The sequence below is a fragment of the Anopheles merus genome, chromosome 3R, assembly GCF_017562075.2.
Source record: "Anopheles merus strain MAF chromosome 3R, AmerM5.1, whole genome shotgun sequence".
Classification (NCBI taxonomy): Eukaryota; Metazoa; Arthropoda; class Insecta; order Diptera; family Culicidae; genus Anopheles; species Anopheles merus.
The window spans coordinates 25,191,058-25,213,834 of NC_054084.1; the positions used below are offsets into that span (position 1 = coordinate 25,191,058).

General features: G+C 42.4%; 2 protein-coding genes across 2 annotated transcripts in view; both read left to right on the forward strand.

Annotated features, from left to right (window-relative positions):
* The window catches only part of LOC121595251 (zinc finger protein ush), a 132,713-nt gene that overhangs the window by 25,492 nt on the left and 84,444 nt on the right, over nt 1-22,777 (forward strand). The window lies entirely within an intron of this gene.
* Nucleotides 21,772-22,638, forward strand: LOC121595253 (general odorant-binding protein 45-like). The gene has a single exon (XM_041919094.1). It carries the CDS (start codon nt 21,772-21,774, stop codon nt 22,636-22,638), a length of 867 nt encoding a protein of 288 aa, XP_041775028.1.

Below are 22,777 nucleotides of genomic sequence, written 5' to 3' on the forward strand. Positions count from 1 at the left end.
TGTTTATCCTGGGAAAGCTACTCTTTCTCCTTCTCCCGTTGGATTGAGGGTAGGAAGATCGATCTGCTTTCTTGCCTCCTAAATAGGATCAGCCGAGAAATCAGACTCATCTGCGTTGGGTTGTTACAGAGGCAAATAAAAGAAAAGAATCAAAAACCACCATCCAACAGCCCCATGCCACGCAGCCGTTGATGATGATGATGGTGGTGGCTCGATAGTGGACGCAAAGGAAATGCGATCGATAAAATTGCTATTCTCTTACGCTGGTAATGAAAACAGTACGCCAGCAGTACCGTGGTCTCAGTCAGGTTGTTGTTGTGGCTGTAAGGCTCGGTAAATATACAAAACACACACCTTGAGAGCGAGCGATTGTAATCGCGATCGCGAATGAGATCTTTACGTGTGCGAAGTCGCCGGGAGGGAACGGAACCGGCTTTCGCGGGCCACGATGGTATTCGTGCGATATGAGCGCGTTCAGGTGTTTTGTGTAATAGGAAGGCAATTTACATTCATCTTCCAGAGTCGCAGGCAAGCAACGTATACAAACATTGTGGGAGTTTGGTCAGTGTTTACTTCCACCGGTTAGTTGTTCCAGCTTAGTTTCTTTTCGAATGTTTACGTTATTTAATTAAAATTAAATCGAACTTTTTTGGAAACATTTCACGATTGCTTTTGTAAGATTCGTGTGTTCCTTCTCTTTCGTTTTGCATCGCTGGAAACATGATAATTGGGCTGGCACAATGCCATGTATTCGCCAGATGCATCTGTATCAATTTGTATCCAATTTTATTCCCGACCAGCATCGGCACCGACCGAACATAACCCATATGTTACCGCCAATGCAACGAACCTGCAGCTGTAAATCCACCTCTGCTCCAGCAATACAATGCATTGTATTTGTATCGCGTGATAGAAATCTCCGAAATGCTCTGTGATCCTTCGTTGCCATGGTTTCTGCCGCACGTTGGATGATTATGGATGCCGTACATTTTTCTTTCTCTGTCCGGCGATTTCTCGCTACGATAAGACGAGCCCGCGTGCTGTCGGAACGTCGTTTCGCGCGTAAAAGAATGCGTTTTCCGTGGTTGCATCGTTCACTGTTTGCTTCCAATGCGTTTTGCAGTATAAAAAAGTGGTACAAAACTGGCTCTCCAAATTTGACCGGATGTACGGATCGAGGGATATCTTGACCTGAAAACAATCATATTGTCTAGGTATGGCTTTCGAGCGACATTCAAACGACATTAGTGAAAACTATAAACTTATGCTTTTTATAATTTAGTATTACTCATATAAATAAAAGTGGAGATATAATTCAATTTCATATTGATTAGCTTTGTTATTTAATCTAACAAGACAACCTGAACTGAGAAGATCAGCAAAGATACAAATCGCTTTTGAAAGCTCATAAAAGAGCATGCAAGGGAGAAGAAGTTGCTGAAATAGGTGAGGTATAATTTCACCTTCAGATGATTCGAGCTGCGGTGTGAGATTCCAGCGAGAAGATAAATCAAGCTTCGGTCAGCAAGAATTCGATCAAGATAACACTTGCGTAGAATTGGACTTGGCCAAGAGTTGAATTAAAACAAATCCTTTTCGGAGATCCAATCACGAGAATGAGCGTACGAGCCTCTTCCTGCCATCTCAAGCCAAACCGTCCAGGAGGTCCCCAAAGGCCCACAGGATCAGGAACGCGACCAAATCCGCATTCGCGCACAGACACACACGCACACAAACAATCGCAATCATGGCACAATCGTGCGCAGCATAAAGCACATAAATAATCCGGCAATCCGGGAATCCGGTCAACCGAATCGAACAGCCCATCAGCCAGCCTAACTACGCGCAGGGAGGACACATCCTCCGGAAAGCTCCAACGAATCTTCAGCTCCACCGATGCACCACCGTGAATGAGGAAAGATTTGAATCTTCACCATTTCCTCTCGCCCAAACCATGCCAAAGGATCGAACCCCCTTTTGGACGATGGAGAACACCGAGTGTGTGTGTGTGTGTGTGTGTGTGTGTGTGTGTGAGAGAGATGGGCAAAAATCGCACAACACAACTGCACCGAAGCCAGAACAATCGGTTCCGTAAGATCAGCATTCGGTTCTGCGTATCGCGCCAGTTGCCAGAGCCTTTTTTATTGTTCGACGTGCCAGATCGCGAATGAGATCGGGTTCGATTCGTTTTGTTTTTGTTCGTCTTTCCTTTTGCGCACGGGCTGTTGTGCGTATATTCGATGTGTTTCTGTCCGGGGCATACAATTGTGCATGTGAATGCAGCAAAGGGGGAAGAAAGGATGGAAGGAAGGATGCCGCTTTTCAGCATCTGATAAGCGAGGTTTTCGCTTGGCATTTGGGTTTTGTTTTCGACGAACCAAACGGCCAGCAGCAAGGCGGTGAGGTCAAAAGTTGTCCGTTTCCGATGCGTAAGCAATGTTTATTTGAAATTCTCGTTGAATCGTGGTTTGAATATCCTGAACTAATCGAGGATGACGATACAACCGGAACATATGGTATACCAATGCCCAGAATGTAGATAAAACAAATTTCCTGCAGTTTAGTGATAAAGTTACACTAAAATTGTTCTTTAGATTTAATAAAGTTCCAAGTGAAAGTGCGAAAAATGGACCACTTCGCCGGTATCGTTATTCACATCACGTATGCCTCAAGCAAGAACCTCCTCTGCTTTCGATGAAACGAGCTTGAAAAACTGAACCTTGGCAACTGACGGTTGTTCGTTCCAATCGAACTATTTGATCAGCTTTAATTCCGAAATAATAAACCATAATTCATAGCAAAATAATACATTTCTTACAAGGTGTTAATATCAACACATTATTACGGTTGGCTGGTCTTGGCGTGATCCCGTCCGACTTTCTGTACCACGGGGAATGTCCAGCACGACGAGATTCCCATTCCTCGGCGGCCGTTCTTCCGTGCGCGGCCCAATGATCGGATCTGCTTGTGCGCGATCCTCATAAACTGCGGCATGTCAGTTCAAAAGGTCAGCGTTGCGGGAATGCTGGCTGCCTTTCAGTGTGTCTGTGTTTTTCTCTCTTTACCACCAACGCCAACGTGATATCACGCGCTTTTCCCTCGTGGTTGTGTTGGTCGTTCTCGTTGCGTTCTCCATCGCTTGACGTGATGGCAGTGTAGACGACGCGACTGCGGGTGTGATATTGACCGTATACCGTACAACACGTGTTAAAGTTCAAAGGACGCAGCCAACACAAAACGGCGTAAAACAATGCCGGAATCATACGAGCAGCGAAAGAGCAGTCGATTGCATCCTACACTTCATCTGCTAAAAAGGTGAGAAAATGCAACACAGTGATGGGTGCTGTAGGTAGGGTACGGTGCAAGGGTGCAATTTCGGTGGAAAAGCTAGATGGAACGAGATGAGTTGGGTCGGGAAAGAAAACAAAACCTACGTTGGAAGAGCGAGTGAAGAAATAATGAAGTATCGTGATCGAATGTGCATCAGAAAGAGAACATCTCCGCACGTTCAATAACAAGAGTAGAAAGGATGGAGCGCATGCGCCCAAGTGCGCCGCAAGGGAGTCGAGCCGGTGAGCAAAGATCGTGATTTACACCTTAACACTGCATTCTGGGCATTTGTTCTGAAGGGTTCTCGAACATGGAATACTCAATCGAGGCCACCGACTTGAGGCTTTCTAACGAGGTAAAGAGCAATATCGAAGCATGCTACTCTTCCAAAGACGAGGGTGGATTGATTGGAATCAAAGGACTTGAGCATAAGCGACGAACCCGAACGTTATGTACAAGTCTCTCGAATGGAGATTAAAAAATGGTACAATTATGCTTTCCGAAACATTAAGCATACCAAACAAACATATTACTTGTTTAAAACTGAAAACAAATTGGAGGGTTAAATAACTTAAAGTGGTCACTGCTGTAATAACTACACCTCAGCGTAAGAATAACCTTCTATCTATACGAGCTCCACCGTAGTAAGCAGTCCGTAACGAACCACAAACTTTTTCATGAATAGTCATCACTCACAGCTGGATAAGCGACCTCAGCGAGCGTCACTGCCCAAATCAAATCATCTGATAGCAATGGGAAATGGCAACTGAAAACGGCTTTTATGGCACCTGCAACATCCTCATCAGCGTCATCGTTGATAATTATTGAGCCACTCGAGCCCAAAACGTCGGAGTAGTAAGCAACACATTCTGTGTGTTTTCTTTTGGCGTTATGTGGAAAGTGGGAACGATCGTTTCGGCGGGAAATTATAACCACACACAAACAATCATGCCCGCTCTGCGATTGTCTAGCCGTTTCCACCAGTGTCCAGTTGTCGATTAAGATAAGCTCCAGCTCCCAATGCTTGAAGTTAGAGTGTCTGAGTCGTCCATGGTTGTGTGGATGTGCCAGATCTTGGAAAAGAGGTGTGCCGCTTAATGGGATGAATAAATTTGATCGTACGATCGTGAGCACACCAGAACGGCGACATTTATTCCCCGGGCGTAGTCGGCTGAGAGGCTTCATAATTCACACCCCACAGCCCATCGCGATAACGCTTGAGAAGCGACGGTTTTGGCCGAAAACGAAAAAAACAACTAGAAATTATTTCAATGCGACAGTAAGCGAAGAACCCGCAAGCACATAAGATCTATTTACGATCTTGCGTAGTTTCGGCTCGCTTCAGGCAATTCACCCCTATTAGATGTTCGATAAACGTTTCCTATCAACGTGTTAGAAGTGCGCCGAAAAATTAATTATTAATCACGATCAGATGAGCGGAACGAAGCGCGGGCAATTCAAACAAAACTGCGACGCAAGACAAAACAGACGAGATCCACACGCCTAGCGTGATTGGTATGTCCCAGAAAAGCGCAAGGGAAGAAATCAAGAAACCTCCTTCAGAACCCCTACAGTCACACGGGCAAAAGAAGCGTGTAAATTTATGGTTACAATTTATTAATGAAGATTTAAAAAGCAATAATTTATTTTCCAAATCCAACCACCCCAACCAGAAACCACCCAACATTCTGCCCTGCGCTACCTCGGCCGGATGGTGCTGTATCAGCAAGTAATTGAAGCGCGAGCGAGGTGGAAGTATTAGGATGAGCTTTTAAGCACCTTCTTTACCATCGAACCGGAATCCAACCGCAGCTCCAAGGCACAGTTGTCGCTGGTGTCGGTTAAGTGAATGGGCGTTGTGCGAGCGCGCGTCCGTTCGCAAACCGTGGGCCATGGAGGTTTTTGGATTCGCCGTTTTCCACCTTTTCTTAGCCTACGGTGACCACGACGCTGGAACGATTGCCGAGGCGTTCGTGCCTGCCTGCCTGGTTGGGATGATTTCTTACCATATTCAACCGAGCCCTGCGTCGTGCCCACCGTTGCTCAGCTTGTGTCGGGCTGGTTTCGTTTCTTTCTGACTCTTTTTGTTTCTTCCACTTATCCCGTGGTTTTGTTTTAGTCGGCAGAATGTTGTTGGTGGCGGTAGGATGAAGATGATCGTTTTTATTCATCGTTTTGCTGCTGTGAAACGATGCGGGTGTGTGGAGGAAGCAAGAGAAGGTAGTAAGCCTCGTGCCAGCATGCGAATAAAAGAAACATTTATTCCATCGTTTTACGGTGCCGCATCAACCGCAGCCGCCGTTGCGTTCGTTGACAGTTACAAGTTGTTAACAAATTTGAAACCTATACCCGTCGGCTTGAGCCCGACCAGCTGGCAAGTTCATGACGGTTTTCGATGTGGTTGAGATGGGTTTGGGGAGAAGAATTGCTGCAGTTACCATGGAAGGTAATAAAGAGTTATTCCATTTCAATTAATGTGAAATGAAAGCTATCAACGACATCATTCATTAATATGCGACGATTTGCTGGGGAAGTCACTGCGCAACGAATGAAGAAAAATGGACCAAGTATTGATTATGTACAAGTCTGGTTTTTGGTAGAAAAAATCCGAAATTCAAGCATGAATAAGTTTTGTTATCGCGTCAGTTCCTATTTGTTTGTTGTGGGTGTCAAACGCCCTGGTCATCCTAGGAGAAGTCGTTGATTGAGGGTGAAAGTAAACCCCACGTTTTATTGTTTCAGCGAAGAAGATGCTATTCAATCAAGAGTAACAAAAGATATCGTGCTTCCTGTTTTCTGTCAGTATATGAATCTTTGTTGCAGCCTGATTGTGTATTCTCAGTTTTGTGTTTTGTCTTTTTTGCCTTTTTGAACGATTATTTATACTCACTGAAGCGTATGAAAAGATCACTGAAAGCATCGCAATATCGTATCAAATATAACTTTTTTAATTTCATAATGATTTAAAAAATGCGAAAATATTAAATTCATTCTTCTTAAAACTGCAATGATGAGAGTTTAATTTTAACTAGTTTAAAACCATGTAGCAAGACTCAAAATTTGGCGTAACGGCAAGATATTCTGTCCTAACAATGTTATCGCTGGATGACCACACACGTCTGTCACTTTGATCGTTATCGCTAACGAGACCCTCAAACGTTTGTTATTTTGTTTCTGCTTTGCCCTCAAACCGAAACAATGATCCGGACATAGCTCATTCCAATCGAGATGTGGGTTATCCGCCGTCTCCTGGTGACTTTGTTCTGTACAATCTACCAAACGAAATGCAAAATTCGTTCAATTCAATCGACGACGCGATGAAACGGTACGCAAACGCGATAGCCATCGAAAAACAAATTGAATAATGATTGAAATATGTAAGCCCTCCCGTGAGTGTGTGTGTGTGTGTGTGTGCTTCTTATGTTCCAAATACAATGGACATGGGCTTTTTTGAACGCCACTCGCACTCCGAAAGCGAAAACGCAGAGAAAAAGAGCAAACTTATTCAGGTCGGTAATGCCATTGATCCTCAGACAGGCGCGACACACGATCGCCTCACGTGTCGAATGGGTAACCCTTTCGGTTGACCACTTCCCCACTTTTTATGTTTTTTCGCTCTTTTTTAACAAGCGGTGAAGTGGTTGTGCTTTTTTGTGCATTCTTTGTTGTATTATTGGGCGCAATTTTGGTGGATAATTGGTATGCGAGGAACGTGCGGAGAGCTTCAAAATAGTTTCGAGGAAGGAATTTACAATCGATCGATCGATGACGTATTCGATTTTGGCATCATTCAGCTGATGTCAGCGTCGATAGAATGTTGAATAAATTTATAAAGACCTCACAGCGAGCCTACATTAGCAAAACACAATTTTTCTGAACACTCACTTAGAATAATGTTCGAATATGATTGATATTTTGTTTACTATATGTCAAGTATTTTTCTCTCACTAACCAAAATACCTCACTTCAACGGTTCATCAAGTACAGTAAAAAAGTTAATCGTTCACTTTTCCATTTTAAACCACACACACAACGCACGAATGGCACACGCTTCATTGAGTCGTGCGTAATACGAACCGGTTAACGCCACCGGGAAACGCTTTTCTACACCAATGCACACCGGGCAATCGTCAACACGCAGCGGAATGTGGTCGCATGTTGGTAACGTGATAAATGCAACAGTCCAGCCACCCTTTTCCTGCATGACCGACCTCACCGTACTGTACGCAACCGGATGTCCTGTGCACGAGGGATGGAAAGGGATGAGCAAAGGAATTCAATCGTATCGGGTGCGTGTGAGCCTGAGTGTGCTTATATGCTTACAGGTAATATCGAGCACAATGCAACAAGAGGTAATAATAAACTGTTTTCGATGCATTTGCTCCGTTCGGGCGCCTATCGAAGGCATACACTTTGATGCATTAAGAGCAATTGGATGCATCGATGAGTTTGTTGAGCTTGAGCGAGCGTTTTTGCCTGCACTGGATAGAGTGGAATGCAAAAATATTGACAATGAAATAAAAATGAAACAAATCTCAATAGGAGCCGATCGGGGAATAAAGACGAAAAAAGCAGTTATTGTAAAATACGCATCCATAAGCAGAAACAAAACGATGATCGAGTGAAAAAAGGAAAATAAACAAAACAATGCAATAGAATGGAGAAAAAAGTTCAGAATGAATGAAAGCGAATTAATACTGTCAGCGTATATTTTGATAGGAAAAAGTTTTGCATTGTTTCCAGTGTTAATTGAAAAATCTGTAAAAATATAAATAAATGGTCTTTTAATGCTTTTGTTCGAAGAGCAAAGAATCAGAGAAAGTAAACCAAACTCCACCGCGAAAAAAAAGTTTTTATGATAGATTGAATGCTGATGATTCCATTTGCGTTTCAAAACGCAGTCCTTCAATGTATAAGTTAATTTCATATTAATAGAGGAAGTGCTTCGTCAATGGAACCAGTAACTGCAATGCTTAATCAAGCTTCAAAACACACTTGCAATATGCAATAACTGCATAAAGTATTGCCAATATAGTTGAATTTCCATCCTAAAACAGCACGAACTAATTTCCTGTCCAACTGCTGCAACAAACTGCCTCTTCCTGGCCACAAAATGATCCTGTTTTACTCTACGCTCTGAAGGATAATCTTCAATACCTTGTTAAAAAATATTCCATTAAATGGAAGCAGTACAAAACACACACATAATGCGACAAGCCTTGCACTTTAGTGAAAAAGCATGAAAAATAGCATGTGTATACCAGCGTATGTGCCCAAGAAAGCCATCGAGGAACGACCCCATGCAAGCAGAGCCCAGCAGGACGTGTGCCGCAATAAGCTTGTGCTGGTTCCGGCCCAGCTCGTTGCCAACACAATAATCGTTTATTTTTGTCCTTTTTTTGGCGAGAATGAGCTCCTACTGGCCACCGGAATCGTAACACACACCAGGTGGTCCAGGGGCGGGGCATCAATGGAAGGAAAGCCACTCGATATATTTACAGTCGATTGCATAGAAATTGCATTAACATAATAAGCTGCACTCGCCCGCAAATTCCTTTTTTCTAGCAATATCCTTCCAAGTATGTTCCCCATAATGGTTGGCTTTTAAACCGTAGTTTTCTTGTATTCTACACCGTTGTCCACCGGAAGATACATAAATAGCGTCGCTGCCGGTCATAATTCGCGTCCCAACACCGCACAGGAAACGTTATTTGTTTTCCACCTTGTAGCATGTTTTTAATACCACGCTGGTCACATTATGCCACGCTGGTCACATTATTCTACGAGGACCAACAAACGTTCCGTTGATTTCGATCCAAATGTCGCTAATGTGATGCTTTACAACAATAGAATTAATTTAATTATACCGGCAACGCAAAACCACAACCGTTCACATTTTAAGCAACTATTTGTGGCTTACGGATGTGTTGTACGCGGTTGAGGATTTTGCAATGAAGATCCGTTTTCAATAACTCGAGCCACGCCGAGGTAAATCATTGTGGCCATGTCCTTCCGCTGTTTTTGTATGGTTGTGGCTTTTTCCTTAGAATGTTAATTTAAAACGCGCACCATTCTGCTCCGGAAACAGTCTCTTTTGGTGCTTTGGACAAGAAACAAACGATGTCATTAATGAGAATGTACGGTTACCGCCAGCTACAAACAAACATGCGTACATATTTCTCCTGCCACCGGAAAGGTTTCCAGCACGATTTGTTTGCAAAATTATCTTCTAAACGATGGCATAAAGACCGGTTCCTTATCGCACAGCAAACTGGAACCGACTCCACGACCTTTGGAAGACATTTGCAAAGCGATGGATTATCTTTCGCCAGAAACGGTTCGCCATCGATGGTCAACGGTCTGTCGCGTCACACCCACGTCGAAGATCGGGCCGAGAAGCGTTGATGAAATCGATGAAAAATCGAACGTCATCCATAGCGAGTGGGGTTTAGTGTCCTTAATGGCTGAGCGACTGTCTTGCTGACACTGCAACCGTTCGATCAATCGTTTCGGGGGACTAGTATGCAGGGGTGACCCGTTGACGACGTTGGCTTATTCCATGCGATAAATCGATGAAAAGATGATTAATGAGCTGGTGAATGAAAGTGAGGATTAAAAGCATGTAGAATGAGTGTGTTTTTTCACCGTGCTTTGAGAGACACTCATGAAGCGGGTAAAGTAGGAGACATTGAATGGATTAACTTATTCTTTCAGGTTCATTGTATTTGTTGTTCTTAAGAGCATTAGGCCTATAATTAGTTTATTAATTATTCAACAATTTTGAAGCAGAATAACTTACTAGTTGAAGTATGAAGTTGTAGAAGAAAGTACGAGTTGAAGTATTTGCCCTGATTGGTTCAGTGGGCTAAACAGTGTTGGCGAGTAATCTCTGATTAATGATACCTTTTTATTCGCAAAAGCTTTTGCAAACAACCCCTCTCAGTTGGTGGTAAATATCGGACGAGACTGCACTTTGTTGCAACACATTGTAAGATGTTGAAAGTAAGCCGCTGATGGGTAAGCTGATGACAAATGTAACCGGAGATCAGGGCAGTTGATCGAATTCATTTCCCAATATAGGTTATTAAGTGCAAGAAGATTAAACCACCTAAAAACTAAACGAGACGAGAATGGCTCGTGAAAGTCTGAACTGGTAACTGATTGTTAGCAATAAATTATACTTTTTACATCCCCAAGTAAAAATATCTCTTAAATGTGAATCAATCAAATACAAATACAACCATCCATAACGTACTGAATTTTCGAATGTCTAATCCCCTGTTTTCCTTTTTGGTGTCATTTTTATGAGATATTCGATGAAACGTTGGTCTTATGCAAACACATTCATTTTTTAGTAAGAGTTCAATTCCATCCTTTCAAATTCCGATACGTTTATCTCTTCACTGTGTTCTTTGGAGCACCACATCCGCTTGACAGCGATGGAATTCAATGCAGACTCTCTTCGTATTCTCTCTTTCGTTAGCTCATAAATATATCCAAGTCACATAATTCTGTATTCTGAACGGTGTTTCCTAATTTCCTGCCCCAGATAGACATCCTTAAGTCTCGCAAAACGAGAGCCAAACTTACACTGCTATCTGCGTGTCCCATGTGACTTTCAACCCACTCGATGAAGAAGAATCTTTCCCCAAATCTCGTTCTCATGCGACCTGACAGAAGTGTGGCAAAAATTGTACCTCGAGAAGAGAAGCATAATTTATTATCATCATTTCTATCATCGCCACCGTTGTAATAAGTTTTGCTTGGAGCATTCCCGAGGTATTTGAATGTAAGAAAGAGACACTAAAATGAGACAAAAATGTAACTGTATAAGTAGACGCCGGTAGCAACTTTGACGATGAAGTACTCACACTCTTTCCCACCGTTCCGTTGACGAAAGCCGGTAGAACTTACCCAGAGTATCTCATCAAGTTGAGATCTGTTCAATCACCCCAGCTGCTCGGTTGGGAAGTAGGTAAGAGAGCCTCGGGAGAAGATTTAAATCAGCGAACAGAGCATGAGAAACGACCGAAAACGGAAGTGAACCGATTTGGAAGGTACAAGGAAAGAATTTGTGATGAAATATCTTCCAAAGGGTTATAAGTCTATTTTCCGAAAAGTGTGTTGGGGTTGAAAGTGTAGTGGGGTTGAATGGAACACTCGGGCGGGAAAATAACCATAAGCAATCATCATCTTTCGAGAGTGTAGAATGTTTCTTTTGATATATTCTTGCAATATACTGAGACCAAAGTTGTGATAAAATTGGTTTTCGATTTTAATATGCGCAAGGGTGGTCTTTATGATATGAGTTTGTATGAGAGAATAAAAGATGCGAACTGAATTTCCTGATCCCTTCAGATGACGATTGACTACTGTTTGACAAAATCACAGATGAAAAGGAGACGAGACATACTTGAGTTGGATGGAGTAAGTGCAAAAGGGAATAGAAATTATGAACGTTTAAAGCGAAAAGTGTAAAGTATATTCCTTTTTCATATCGTTGGTAAAATGAAAGTCAAGAATGGTATCAATGACTGCTGTCTCAATGCGTGCGATGATTTCAATTTGAATCTATCTTGCTTTGAAAATCAAATTGACTAAGTGAGTAAAGCTCAGTTATTACAATTAAATAATAAATTTTAGATTAATAAATGTTCTACATTTATTCTACAAAGACATTTTGACCTATCCCCTCAATTTTCAAATATTTTAACAGATTTTGAATGTGTCGTTAAAACTTCAAACATTGCCTTGACATGATTTCCTATTGTTTTAGGCACATGAATATCTCCATTAAACAGTTTTGATGAGGGCAAAATAAAAAATTCACTAAACTTTGCTTAACTTTGCTAAACTTCTATCAATCCAAATATTTAATCTTTCTTATTCTAAAGTCTTTATCACAAACACCTTTTTGAAAAGCACAATATTCTCATAGTAACGTTATAGTTATCACACAAAACCATACACTCCACTGATTTGATAAATGTTTTGTCGAGAAACCACTCTTAGTATTTCATAACAATTTCCCCGAAGAAGATTGCGTTATTCTTCCGTGCTCTCATTGCGAACCTAACTAGTTTCACCGGAAACACTCGTTGTTGCAGTATCAAGATGAAGGTGGCAGCAGCCAAGTGCATAAATTTCACCAGCATAACGCAGTAACTCCCATCTGGCTCGCTCTCTCCTACTCTGTTTTCCATCCTTTTTAAATGATTTAGATGAAGTGTTTCCTAAATGCCGTCAGAACGCTTCCACCTTCTCCAGAACAAACATTCTTCGCGGCATTACTTTCACAACTCCAACGCCCCAATTGTGCGATAACTCATTTGGCGTGGTACGGCGCCTCTAGGACTGCTATCTGTTGCGCGGTTCCGTTGTCATTTCCTAGATACTTTCCGTGACAACTGGAACCACGAGAGACCCGCGAGCTAGCCCCCAACCAATAGTTGAGTGTATCTTCTCTCCTCGGTTGTACGATGGTTGGTTGGTTGCATGTATTGCATACAGAACCTGCTGGTACCTGCGGGTCATAATCGGAAACTAGATAGACAATATATTTTATTCATCTTTCCAGCAGTACAATCAACCACGCAAATGGAAAACACGAGGTCTCTACAAGAACCTCTAACCTTGTGGTCGGGTGACAATGTTTTTCGTGGTGGCTACACACACCCACACATACATTCACCTCGAAGTGCGTATCACAAAATGATATGATACCTGTGCACTTCTACCCTCGGGTCTTCAGTCGGAAGGTTCCGGTTCGTTGACGCCCGTACCCTTTGAATTTTGCAATTTTATTGGACTGCAATGGAGAATCGCGATTGTGTCATTTCCATTTTCTAACAACTTCTGATACAAGCCGTTGTTTATCATCGGCGAGCAGAAAAGAGTTCTATTTCCACTTCAAAAAACATAAAGATCCTGGTCTTGTTGTCTATTCCCTGCTTTCCTCAAACGTGTGTGAGCGTGTGTTTTATTGTGGTGTATGATATGATATTTATTTTCTAAAAGCGACCCAACTGGAAATGGAAATGTCGGACCAACGGACGGATTTTAGCGCACGTCTATTTCTTTATCTGTCAACCTTGCTGGAAATTGCAATAAACGTGGTGCGCTCTCCAGCATGACGGCCAACGCTTCGTGTTCTCTGCGCATACCGTTGGTGATATAAATAGCGCATAAACAATAAACCTTCGCTAGATGCTGGAACCTAAATCGCGTCAGAATCCATCCGAGTGTCTCCGCTGTCTCTTCCGGCGGATGGGATATCCTGGACTTATCCGATTCTTACCGGGTGTCGAGAGCGGGTGAAAAAGTACGAACCAAATCCTTTTCTCCCACATCAAGACATTTTCCGTGCGAGTCATGAAGGTCCGCACCCGGTTGAAGCAGATAAAGTTAATCCTGCGGCAGACATGGACAGTGGAAACCATCATCCTGGTACAATCCTATCCAGGAATGTGTTACGCTCGTTGTTGCAAATGTGTTGATTGTTGTGAGCGTGTCAGTCGCAAAAAAAAACTGAGAAAAGTTTTTAATGGGAATGTGGTGGAGTAAAAGGAGAGCATCCAATTATGATAATAGCATGGGTAGGATTGTGCTGGATGGAAAGGAGAAACTTATGGTAATATAAATATTTGAATCGCTTGAATCGAATCGAAAGTGAAGAGTAAAACAGATTAGTTATTTTACCTTCTGAGACAAACTATCTAAAAAAACTATTATCTTTTTCTGACAGTAAAGTACAAAAAATAAGAAACGATAGAAAAAAATATGTTTGATAACAACAGCCTAATAATCGATATTGGATATAAGTTATTACTTCAATCAAAGTAAGTAAAATCCAACATTCATTTTGCTTCTCGTACATTAGGTGAGCAGCAATCTCGTTACTTGGAAACTACTTACTTACTTTCATCAAACCTTCCGAACAACACATCAACATCAATTATTCACTTGAAAGCCGAAAAGAACGTCCTACCGTCCTACGTCCTACCGTTAATTATCCTACCGAAAACAAATCAACTCGAGTGACAATAATCAAACCCAACACAAACATTACCCATAAGGACATTATTAGATGGGGTGATGTTGACATCAGTCCTTTGAGCCCTTGGTCGACAACGAACGAAAAATCATGAGACAAACGCCCATCTCGAACAACACTGCTCGATTTGTATCAGTCAGCCTCTGCCCAATTTAATCGATTGGAGAAATTAATGGTGTTAATTTGACTGACAGCTGCAGTGGGCTCTAACACCAACACACACAATCACACTCATTATGCTATTTACATTATGAATTAGACTGGTCGTTCGGTGAAATACTGTTGGTAGTGACCCAGAACGACGGTGGCGCAATGTTTAGATTGATGAGGCCCGATTAAGGCGACCAAAGGCCGAGGCCGGAGCGTTGACAGTTACAAGCACCGAGCAGTCCGTGATCAATATCGTCATCATCATCATCATCAACATCGTTACTGAGCGACCGTTACCGTTTTCGTCATCCGGGTGAATTGTTGAACCTCGGGAGTTGGTGTTATCGTGGTAAAAGCGAATGTTGAAAAGGGCATAGATTGAGGCTTTTGACATTTTACAGCATTAGAAGAATATCATGGTGGTTTAAGCTCTTGCGAAAGTACAATGATATTGATATTACCTATTTCTTTTTAATTGCTTCATAATATTAACTGACATGTTATCTGTTTAAAGTGTTCAAATCTTATCGAATTCTAGCATTTTGACGAATACTTCGACTATTTACTGGTCCAAACAATTTAAATACAATGCTTATTCTCTTTATCCCTATTTTTTTCGATATGATATGATATCAACAATCAAGTTTCAATCTTTTGTTCTTAATTAACGCATGTTATTCCTACTGCTCACATCAACAATACATCGTTTATTTTCAAAAACCAAAAAGCCCTCAGCATCACATTTCTCTTTTCCATCTAATTAACACCCCTTCATTTCGTTCCAAATCAAACAAACTGTTTGTCTCCCTTCTGGTACTATTCTTCCAAAGCACCTTGTAACAATCGTAATCAGGTTAATCGAATAAAAACCACACACACACACACAGTCATTCGTCGGCAGGTAACTTACCATATGATTAAGGTAACTTAACCATATGCGCCAACCGCAGTGGCGTGAGTTCACACCATATTGCTTCAGCGTACCTCCTTTCTGTTTTCTTCATCACTCACCTCACGTATTCGCCGAAAGGTCCGCTCCTAAACTCATGTGCCCCTCCCGTTGGATAATAGTTGTTTAGTCAAATAATCCGTTAATGGGGTGTAATTTTCGGGTTTTTCTTTTCCAGAACGTCCAGAATCGAACGACCCGAGGGTAAACATTCCAATCGGTTTGCTTCGGTTGGAGCGAAACCGTAATTATGTTGTTAATTTCGTCCATTCAGCACTTGGTTTGTTCAACCTAGGAACAATGGATGGGGTCCTTCGCTGTTATGACGTTTGTTTTCACATTCACACCAGCGTCGGTTCACTGTATAATTTGTCTCATTAATTATGCATCTACTCGTGCCGCATTACATTATGGTCTTTCTTCTGTGGTTCGAATGAGTATTTGTGTTACGATCGTTAAGCGAGGTTCGGCTCTTACTCGATCGCTCTGGTCTTTTGTACCTAGGGTCGGTGTATTAGCCCGTACTGTACTAGATAAAGTACCCATTTGTGATTATCGTTCATAAAACAAAAGAGATTGCATTGTAGCACATTCAGGATACAGCTATAAAACGGCTGACGGTGCTAAGCCATCTCTAGAAAATGGGCGATAATGATCATTATTTATTTCTGCAGAACACCATTGGATGGAAGAAAATTTTGATCATAAATCAAAGAAACTCGCATTACTACACATTTCATTGCTCAAACCAAAGTACAAAATCGTTCAGATCATGGCATAGAATTGAGTCATTTTTCTAGCGTATCATGAATCTCATTCAAAAAATTCTTGTTTGAATGTAACGTAATAAGAGTTACTCAAAGTACTTTGTTTTACATACCAAATAGCTCAACAAATATCCTTTGTTAGATTAGTTTGGTTGACTAAATGACATAGTTACCAATCTACATGATATACAGCCCTTGAGTAAATCGTAAAGCAATTTTATGTCTTCCGAAAAAGGTGCGCCATGAGCCGTTAAAGCCTGTTTCATTGCCTGTTTTTGTCATGTTCCGGGTCATCAGACCTACAAACCATCACCAGCTCAAGAACGCATGTACTTTCATCAGCTTCGGTGTGTCAATTTACTGCAGTTTTATTGTCCCATGTGATACCATCGGCAAGATTCGACGGATGCTTGGTCTTGGTCAAGCGCGCGAATGGCAAGCGCACATAAAGATCATCAGAACGATCGACGCATCGTCGGCGAAGAGGATGTTCAACGCGATGTAAGTAGCGTAATGCTTACGATTCACGCCACCAACCGTCCGTTAACTGTTAGCAACGTCTGTCGACACAATCCAAAATCGACTAACAACAGTCGGCGAACCTCCTCGACAGCCTCCGACGTGTCCAAGTCCCGCCAAGCTCCATCGTTCGATCACTGCGCCATGATAAACCTAATGGATCGCAACCATACGATCTAAAGTGGTTTTATTTATTTTATTTAGCTTTTTCTTCTCTTGCTGTTGCTGCTATTGGAAGCCACCGACCAGCCAGTTCATCTGTTCCGTTCACTGATAGGAACGGAACCAGGACCAGGCCAAATCTACAATCTGCACACATCGAAAAATGGCTGGTTTTTGGTTGGTTTTTGGTTCGGTTTTTGACCGTCACACAGCTTAGATTGGAGCGTACTGATTGGGGAGACGCTTTTGGACGAGAGCTTATTTCATTCCCTGACCATACTATCAGTCGACTGTTGGACTGCTTTTCTTTGGCCCTTATCAGATAGCGTTTCCTTCGGTGTGGTTGTGCTAATGCCAGAGGTCCTTGACTTGTGGTGGTGGGGAGATATTATTCCGCGATGTTGTCCCAGTGGCGAAGACGGCTCGATACAAAGGCTGATGTGTGATAGCTTAACTAAATGGACCACGATGTTGGGCCATCGGGAAACCGAAAACCTTTTACTGTTGCCCGGAGCATTGACGTTGTGATAGGATTAGCTCGAGAGCAGGGTCGTGCTAATTAATAATCCGATTTTAATGAATCATACTCTTTGGTAAGTCGGGACAGAGTGCTAGCGAAACGTCTAATCAGTTGAATGCATTATTGGAAATGAAGTAAACGGATAGTGAACTTTTGCTTTTACGGAAATTGAGGATAACTCTTCGATTTCTTTATCAGAGAACTTACTCAAACTACCTTAAGGAATGCGCAGCTTTATTCAGCAATCAAAACAGTTGCGACTATTTGTTACACAAAGAAACAGTGGTCATACAATCGTCCAAGGCCAGGAACAATTTATCTTCTATTGGCGCCATTAAACGATCACCGTAGAACTGGCCAAAGGCCACATTTGTTCGGCATCCACACGACAGACTCTTTTACTTTCTCTGCAGTATGGAAAGCGGGACATGAAGTCACCACGTCCGGCGTACGTTGGCGCGACAATTTGGTATTTTGCGATATATTGTCGCGATCAGCAATCCCTAAGCCGACGAAAAATGGTTTACATTTGGACCATATCATCTCTCCCTCTCTTTACTCGTTGACTTATCTCTTCAACCCTTCCTTTTCTTGTCTGCCTTTCGACCACATCCCACTCTGTCCAGTGGACGGAGCAAAACTAAAGATTTCAACGGCCGCAACACGAAGAGCCTCTTCTGGGCCTCTCCTTTCCGTCGTTGGAGTCGGCTGGCGCTTGGCGCTCGGCAAAGAAGAATGATATCAGTTCGCTTATCGGCATCCAGCACTTAAAGCAATAAATTACGGAAATTCTGCTTGGCTCGCTCGATCTGGGCCCGCCAGAACCACCTTCGGGATTTATGAAATCACTCTCGCAGTGCTCCCCAAACTATGCTCTCGTACATACGCGCTTACCTTTGCATCGAATGTTGCGTTGAAAGCTTATCAGGGATTTATTTTCCTCGTCCTCCACGCTTCACCACGCTTCTCCTGTTTCTAGATCACAAATGGTGATCCGGTGATAGTTTGTTCTGGACGGCGAGAGTGGCGAGAGTAGCAACTGGAAGCTAAAGTAAATCCCGCCCTCAATTCTTAAGCAGCCGACTGTTGGGCTCCATCTCGCCTACCAAGAGTGAGATTAAGCTCGAACTGACGCCAGCTCTTAAAAAATTTGTCTAAAGCTATCAACATTATTTGATTAATCTTAAAATATTTCGGAAAGATAATTTGACGCAGAGCTTAGGTTGATAATGTCAATGATTTGGGTAAGAAAATAAGTTTGCGGACAATCTTTGAACAAATTTCAAAATTGTATCGAAGATAATTCCATGTGATGTATTCAAAAGTCTAGAATGTTAAATCAAGTTTTGTAAAGTGCAATGTGACAAAAGAGAAGCAGTATTTCTCAACACTGTAGGTTTGAGCCTCTAACTGAAATCTTGATTACGATCTCGAAACCTCAAAATCTCCTTCAGCTGCAAGATTATCAATAATAAGTATCCGATATCTTGCTACGTGCAAACACATTTTTTACCAAGAAAGGAAATGTCTGAATGCAGAGCTGCGATTGGTTAAAAGATCAGGAACACAATCGTTACTCCAACGGTTGGTGTGTAAACGATCGAACCCAAAAGCTGTTTCGCCCCAATGAAGCTGCGAAGAAGCAAACAAAAGAGCAAAGCAAGTACACGATTGTACGCACCAACAAACAAAAAAAGCTTTCATCTACCTCCCCGACCAAAACCGGATGAAAACAGACCGTCTGACTAAAAGTATGGCGAAGGTGAGCGTTGGAGTACAGCATTTCAGAAAGCGAATGAGAAAAAGAGTTTGCTTATTCGACCGCAATGGTTAGCACCGCCCCAATCGCGTGTACAGCTCAACGCTGCACGCGATCAAGGCCTAAACAAACACTTTCAAGCAGTTCAGGTTGTGCGAGAGGTGCAAAGATGAAGTTGTTGTTGAATATGGCTTTTATCAAGAGTAACGTATTGAATTCTAAATTTTCCCATGAAAGTGCGATTTTATTGTTTGTTTGTTATTTTTGATAATATAAACGTGTCCAAATAGATATAATTATACACATGTTGTTGACTTATCAACTTCATTTTATGCTAAAAAATCCCTATCACATTGTATCCCGTCGTTTAATGCAGTAAAACCAACTTCCCCGTCAATAATACACTGCTAAAACCTTAACAATAGATACACCAAGTACACTTTTTATCTCTACGCTACAAACGCTTATGTTATACATTCCTCACGACCGATGGTGATAAATTATCATCCAAGCGCCAACGCGAACGATTACAAACAACAACGAACGTGCACACACGCCGAAGGAATCTATCCACCTGGCTGACCAGATTTTGATTAGTCTCGTTGAATAGACGACGTTTTTTTTGTGCCTTTTCCATGTATCAGAGAGTATGCGTGGTTTTGGGAGTTCCGTGTAAAGGGTTGCACAGGCTGCCGTTGACAGCGACCGCCGTCAGCACGATATCGATGCTGGAACATAAATCTTATGCTTAGACCACCTTCGCACCACCTTCACTGAGTTTGGTGGCTGATTTACATGCTTGCCGATATCACTGTGCAGCCAACAGTGGCGCAACATTCCTGGTACGATTGACAGTGCAAAAAATTGGGGTCTGCTCGTTGGTGGAAAGTTTTGGACCAATCGATTGAGTTTGTGACATTTTACCGCTTTTCCATAATCGAACGATGGTTTATCGGGTGTGAGCGCGTGAAAATGGGAAGCAAAACGAGCGAAAAGAAAAGAATTACCCGTGCAAGGGATTGTTGGGTGTTGGTCGGTCGCTTATCTCTACCAACCACAACCAGTGCTGCTCGTGGAGTGGAATGCTTTGAGTTACAACACTGACAATTCTTGGCCGTCGTCTCAAGCAAGGTATTTGAAAGTGTCACCAGAAAACAAACAATCCTTCCATCATTTCCGCTGAAGGTAACTTTTGTTTGCTACGGAGACCAATAAATTGCGACCAACTGATGGCGATCTCAAGCATGGGTCAGGGAGCATTGATGGACAGTAAAAATAATTGCATTTGGAAGTGTTTCTGAAGCAAGTGGGCTATAGAAAAGACTTCAAACATGAGAAAAACTTTAAATCTAAAAACTATTGTTGATGAATTTTAACGTTGAATACAATTGTAAAAATGAAGCCAACGCATTCACATAAATGAGTTTTGTCGTTATCAATTGTTATCTCCATCGAAACACTAAGACCGGTTAATCCTACTGGAATTCAAAATATACCATTCGTTGCCATTGAGCAAAGGCGCTGATGAGGAAAATTCCATATCAATTGCAAATTAATTACAACCCAATGGATGCAACAGTACAACAGACGACCAGACCAAAAAAAGGGTATCGTAAAAGCCCTGGCGCCACGATAGTGTCCCCATATTTGGACAAAAGAGTTGAAGCATTGCACATATGCGATACATATGCGGTGGTTAAAATGGCTGTTTTGGAGGCGGTTGATTTCAGTGTATCGCAACTCCGGTGCCCACAAGCATTGTTTCATGGTTCAGTACGCTTAGCCGTCCGTGAACCGCGAGTGAGTTTCTGTAGGCTATAGCTGATACCAACAGGTTCTAGGGAAACATTTTTTTTCCTGGTTCGACTGACGCTTATTACAAACCTATTGCAAATTCAACGTAAAATAACCAGACCCTCTAGCTTAGCTTGGTTGGTGAAGGTAAACGGGACGAAATGCGAGCGATAAGCCTGATGTATTGTAGACTGCGGCTTTTATTACTTGAAAATTATGAGTCACCACATGAGTCATAAATGACAAGAATGATGTTGAATGGAATGTTGAAGTTTATGTGCAGCTTAAATATTATTTAGCTTGGGACATCCAATTATAGTTTTGGTGAATTAACTCAAAGGATTTGGTGCGCTCCGTGTGAAAAAAAACATAATGGTCTAAATAAAAATAATATTTAAAACACCAAGTAAAACGGCTATCTTTAACAAACCAAAACAACCAAACTTGGCATTTTTTTGTTCAGCTTGTCCCAAGAGCTTCGCCCAGCATGTAACATTCTTGTCGCTTTATATTTTACTTCCGTGACTGTTTCCTCGCCCCAATTATCATGCGCAAAAACACTTCCTTCAATACGGTTGTTATTTCCGGGGATATTCATTTCTGTGGTGATAGATACATTAACACACCGTTCCCATGCTGCTTAGATAAACCCGTTATGTTTATGCCACAAATCACGTGCATAGGTCAACAACATCTACAGCAACTGCTTTAAGTTCACCTATAAAACTAAAACCTTTTAACCCCAGCCGGTCGTAGTTATTGTCCACCATGTTCACCACTCGGTTGTTGGTCGGAGCTCTCGTGTCAGTTGGCCTAACGGCTTGTTCCTTTGCATTCACCGAACATGGTGCGATCGTACAGAGCATTGTGCAAGCACAGCACGAGTGTGTAACGTACCTGAACCTCCCAAAGCATCGCTTATATCAGTACCTCATGTACAACTATTCAAACGATGCCAAAACCAAGCAAATGCTTCGCTGCGTCGGATTGATTCTGCAATGGTGGAAGTCGGATGGAACGCTAAACGAGCACGTGTTAGCACAGTACTTCATGCCGGACACCAGTGACTCAGATTTCTATAATCGAACGTACCGTTGCATTGAGCGTAAAGCACCGGTAGAAGACGACCTGTGCAGCAGAGCGTTCGAGACGTTCCAGTGTTACCTGCAGCAGTACGGCGAACTGCTCAACTGTCCCAAGGTGGTACCGCTGAGCGACGAGCGACTCACCGAAACCATGCACTTTTGTCTCGATGTGCTGGACATTCCGTTCTCGGACTTTGAGCAGTGGACTTCATCCAGCGAGCTGTTTCTGCACACCGAACCAGCTCGTTGCCTGTTGCGATGCTTCACCATCCGGGCAGGACTTTATTCGGACCAGCACGGACCATTTGCGGATCGGTTTAAGCTACAGTTCGGTGCACCCAAACCGGACGTATTCGACAACGAGCTCGAGGGAGACTACTGTGTCGCACGATTGCGCCGGGAAGGACATGACGCATGCTCGCTGGCGGCACGATCTCTTTACGAGTGTTACTACTTTGCCGACACCCTGCTGCCTACTTTCGAGCGAATATTGCCCCTACTGCGACTCGTGCTGCACCAACCTGAAGTGGAGACACCCGAAATGGAGTAAAATCATTGCTAAGCTAACAACATATAAAACAGTGAAAAGCGTTGCCTGTAAACGTCGCGCAATATAAACGTAGTAAACAAATTTTTTAAACGAAAAAAGAATTTTCTCTGGCGCGAACATATCACTATAAAACCTAGGT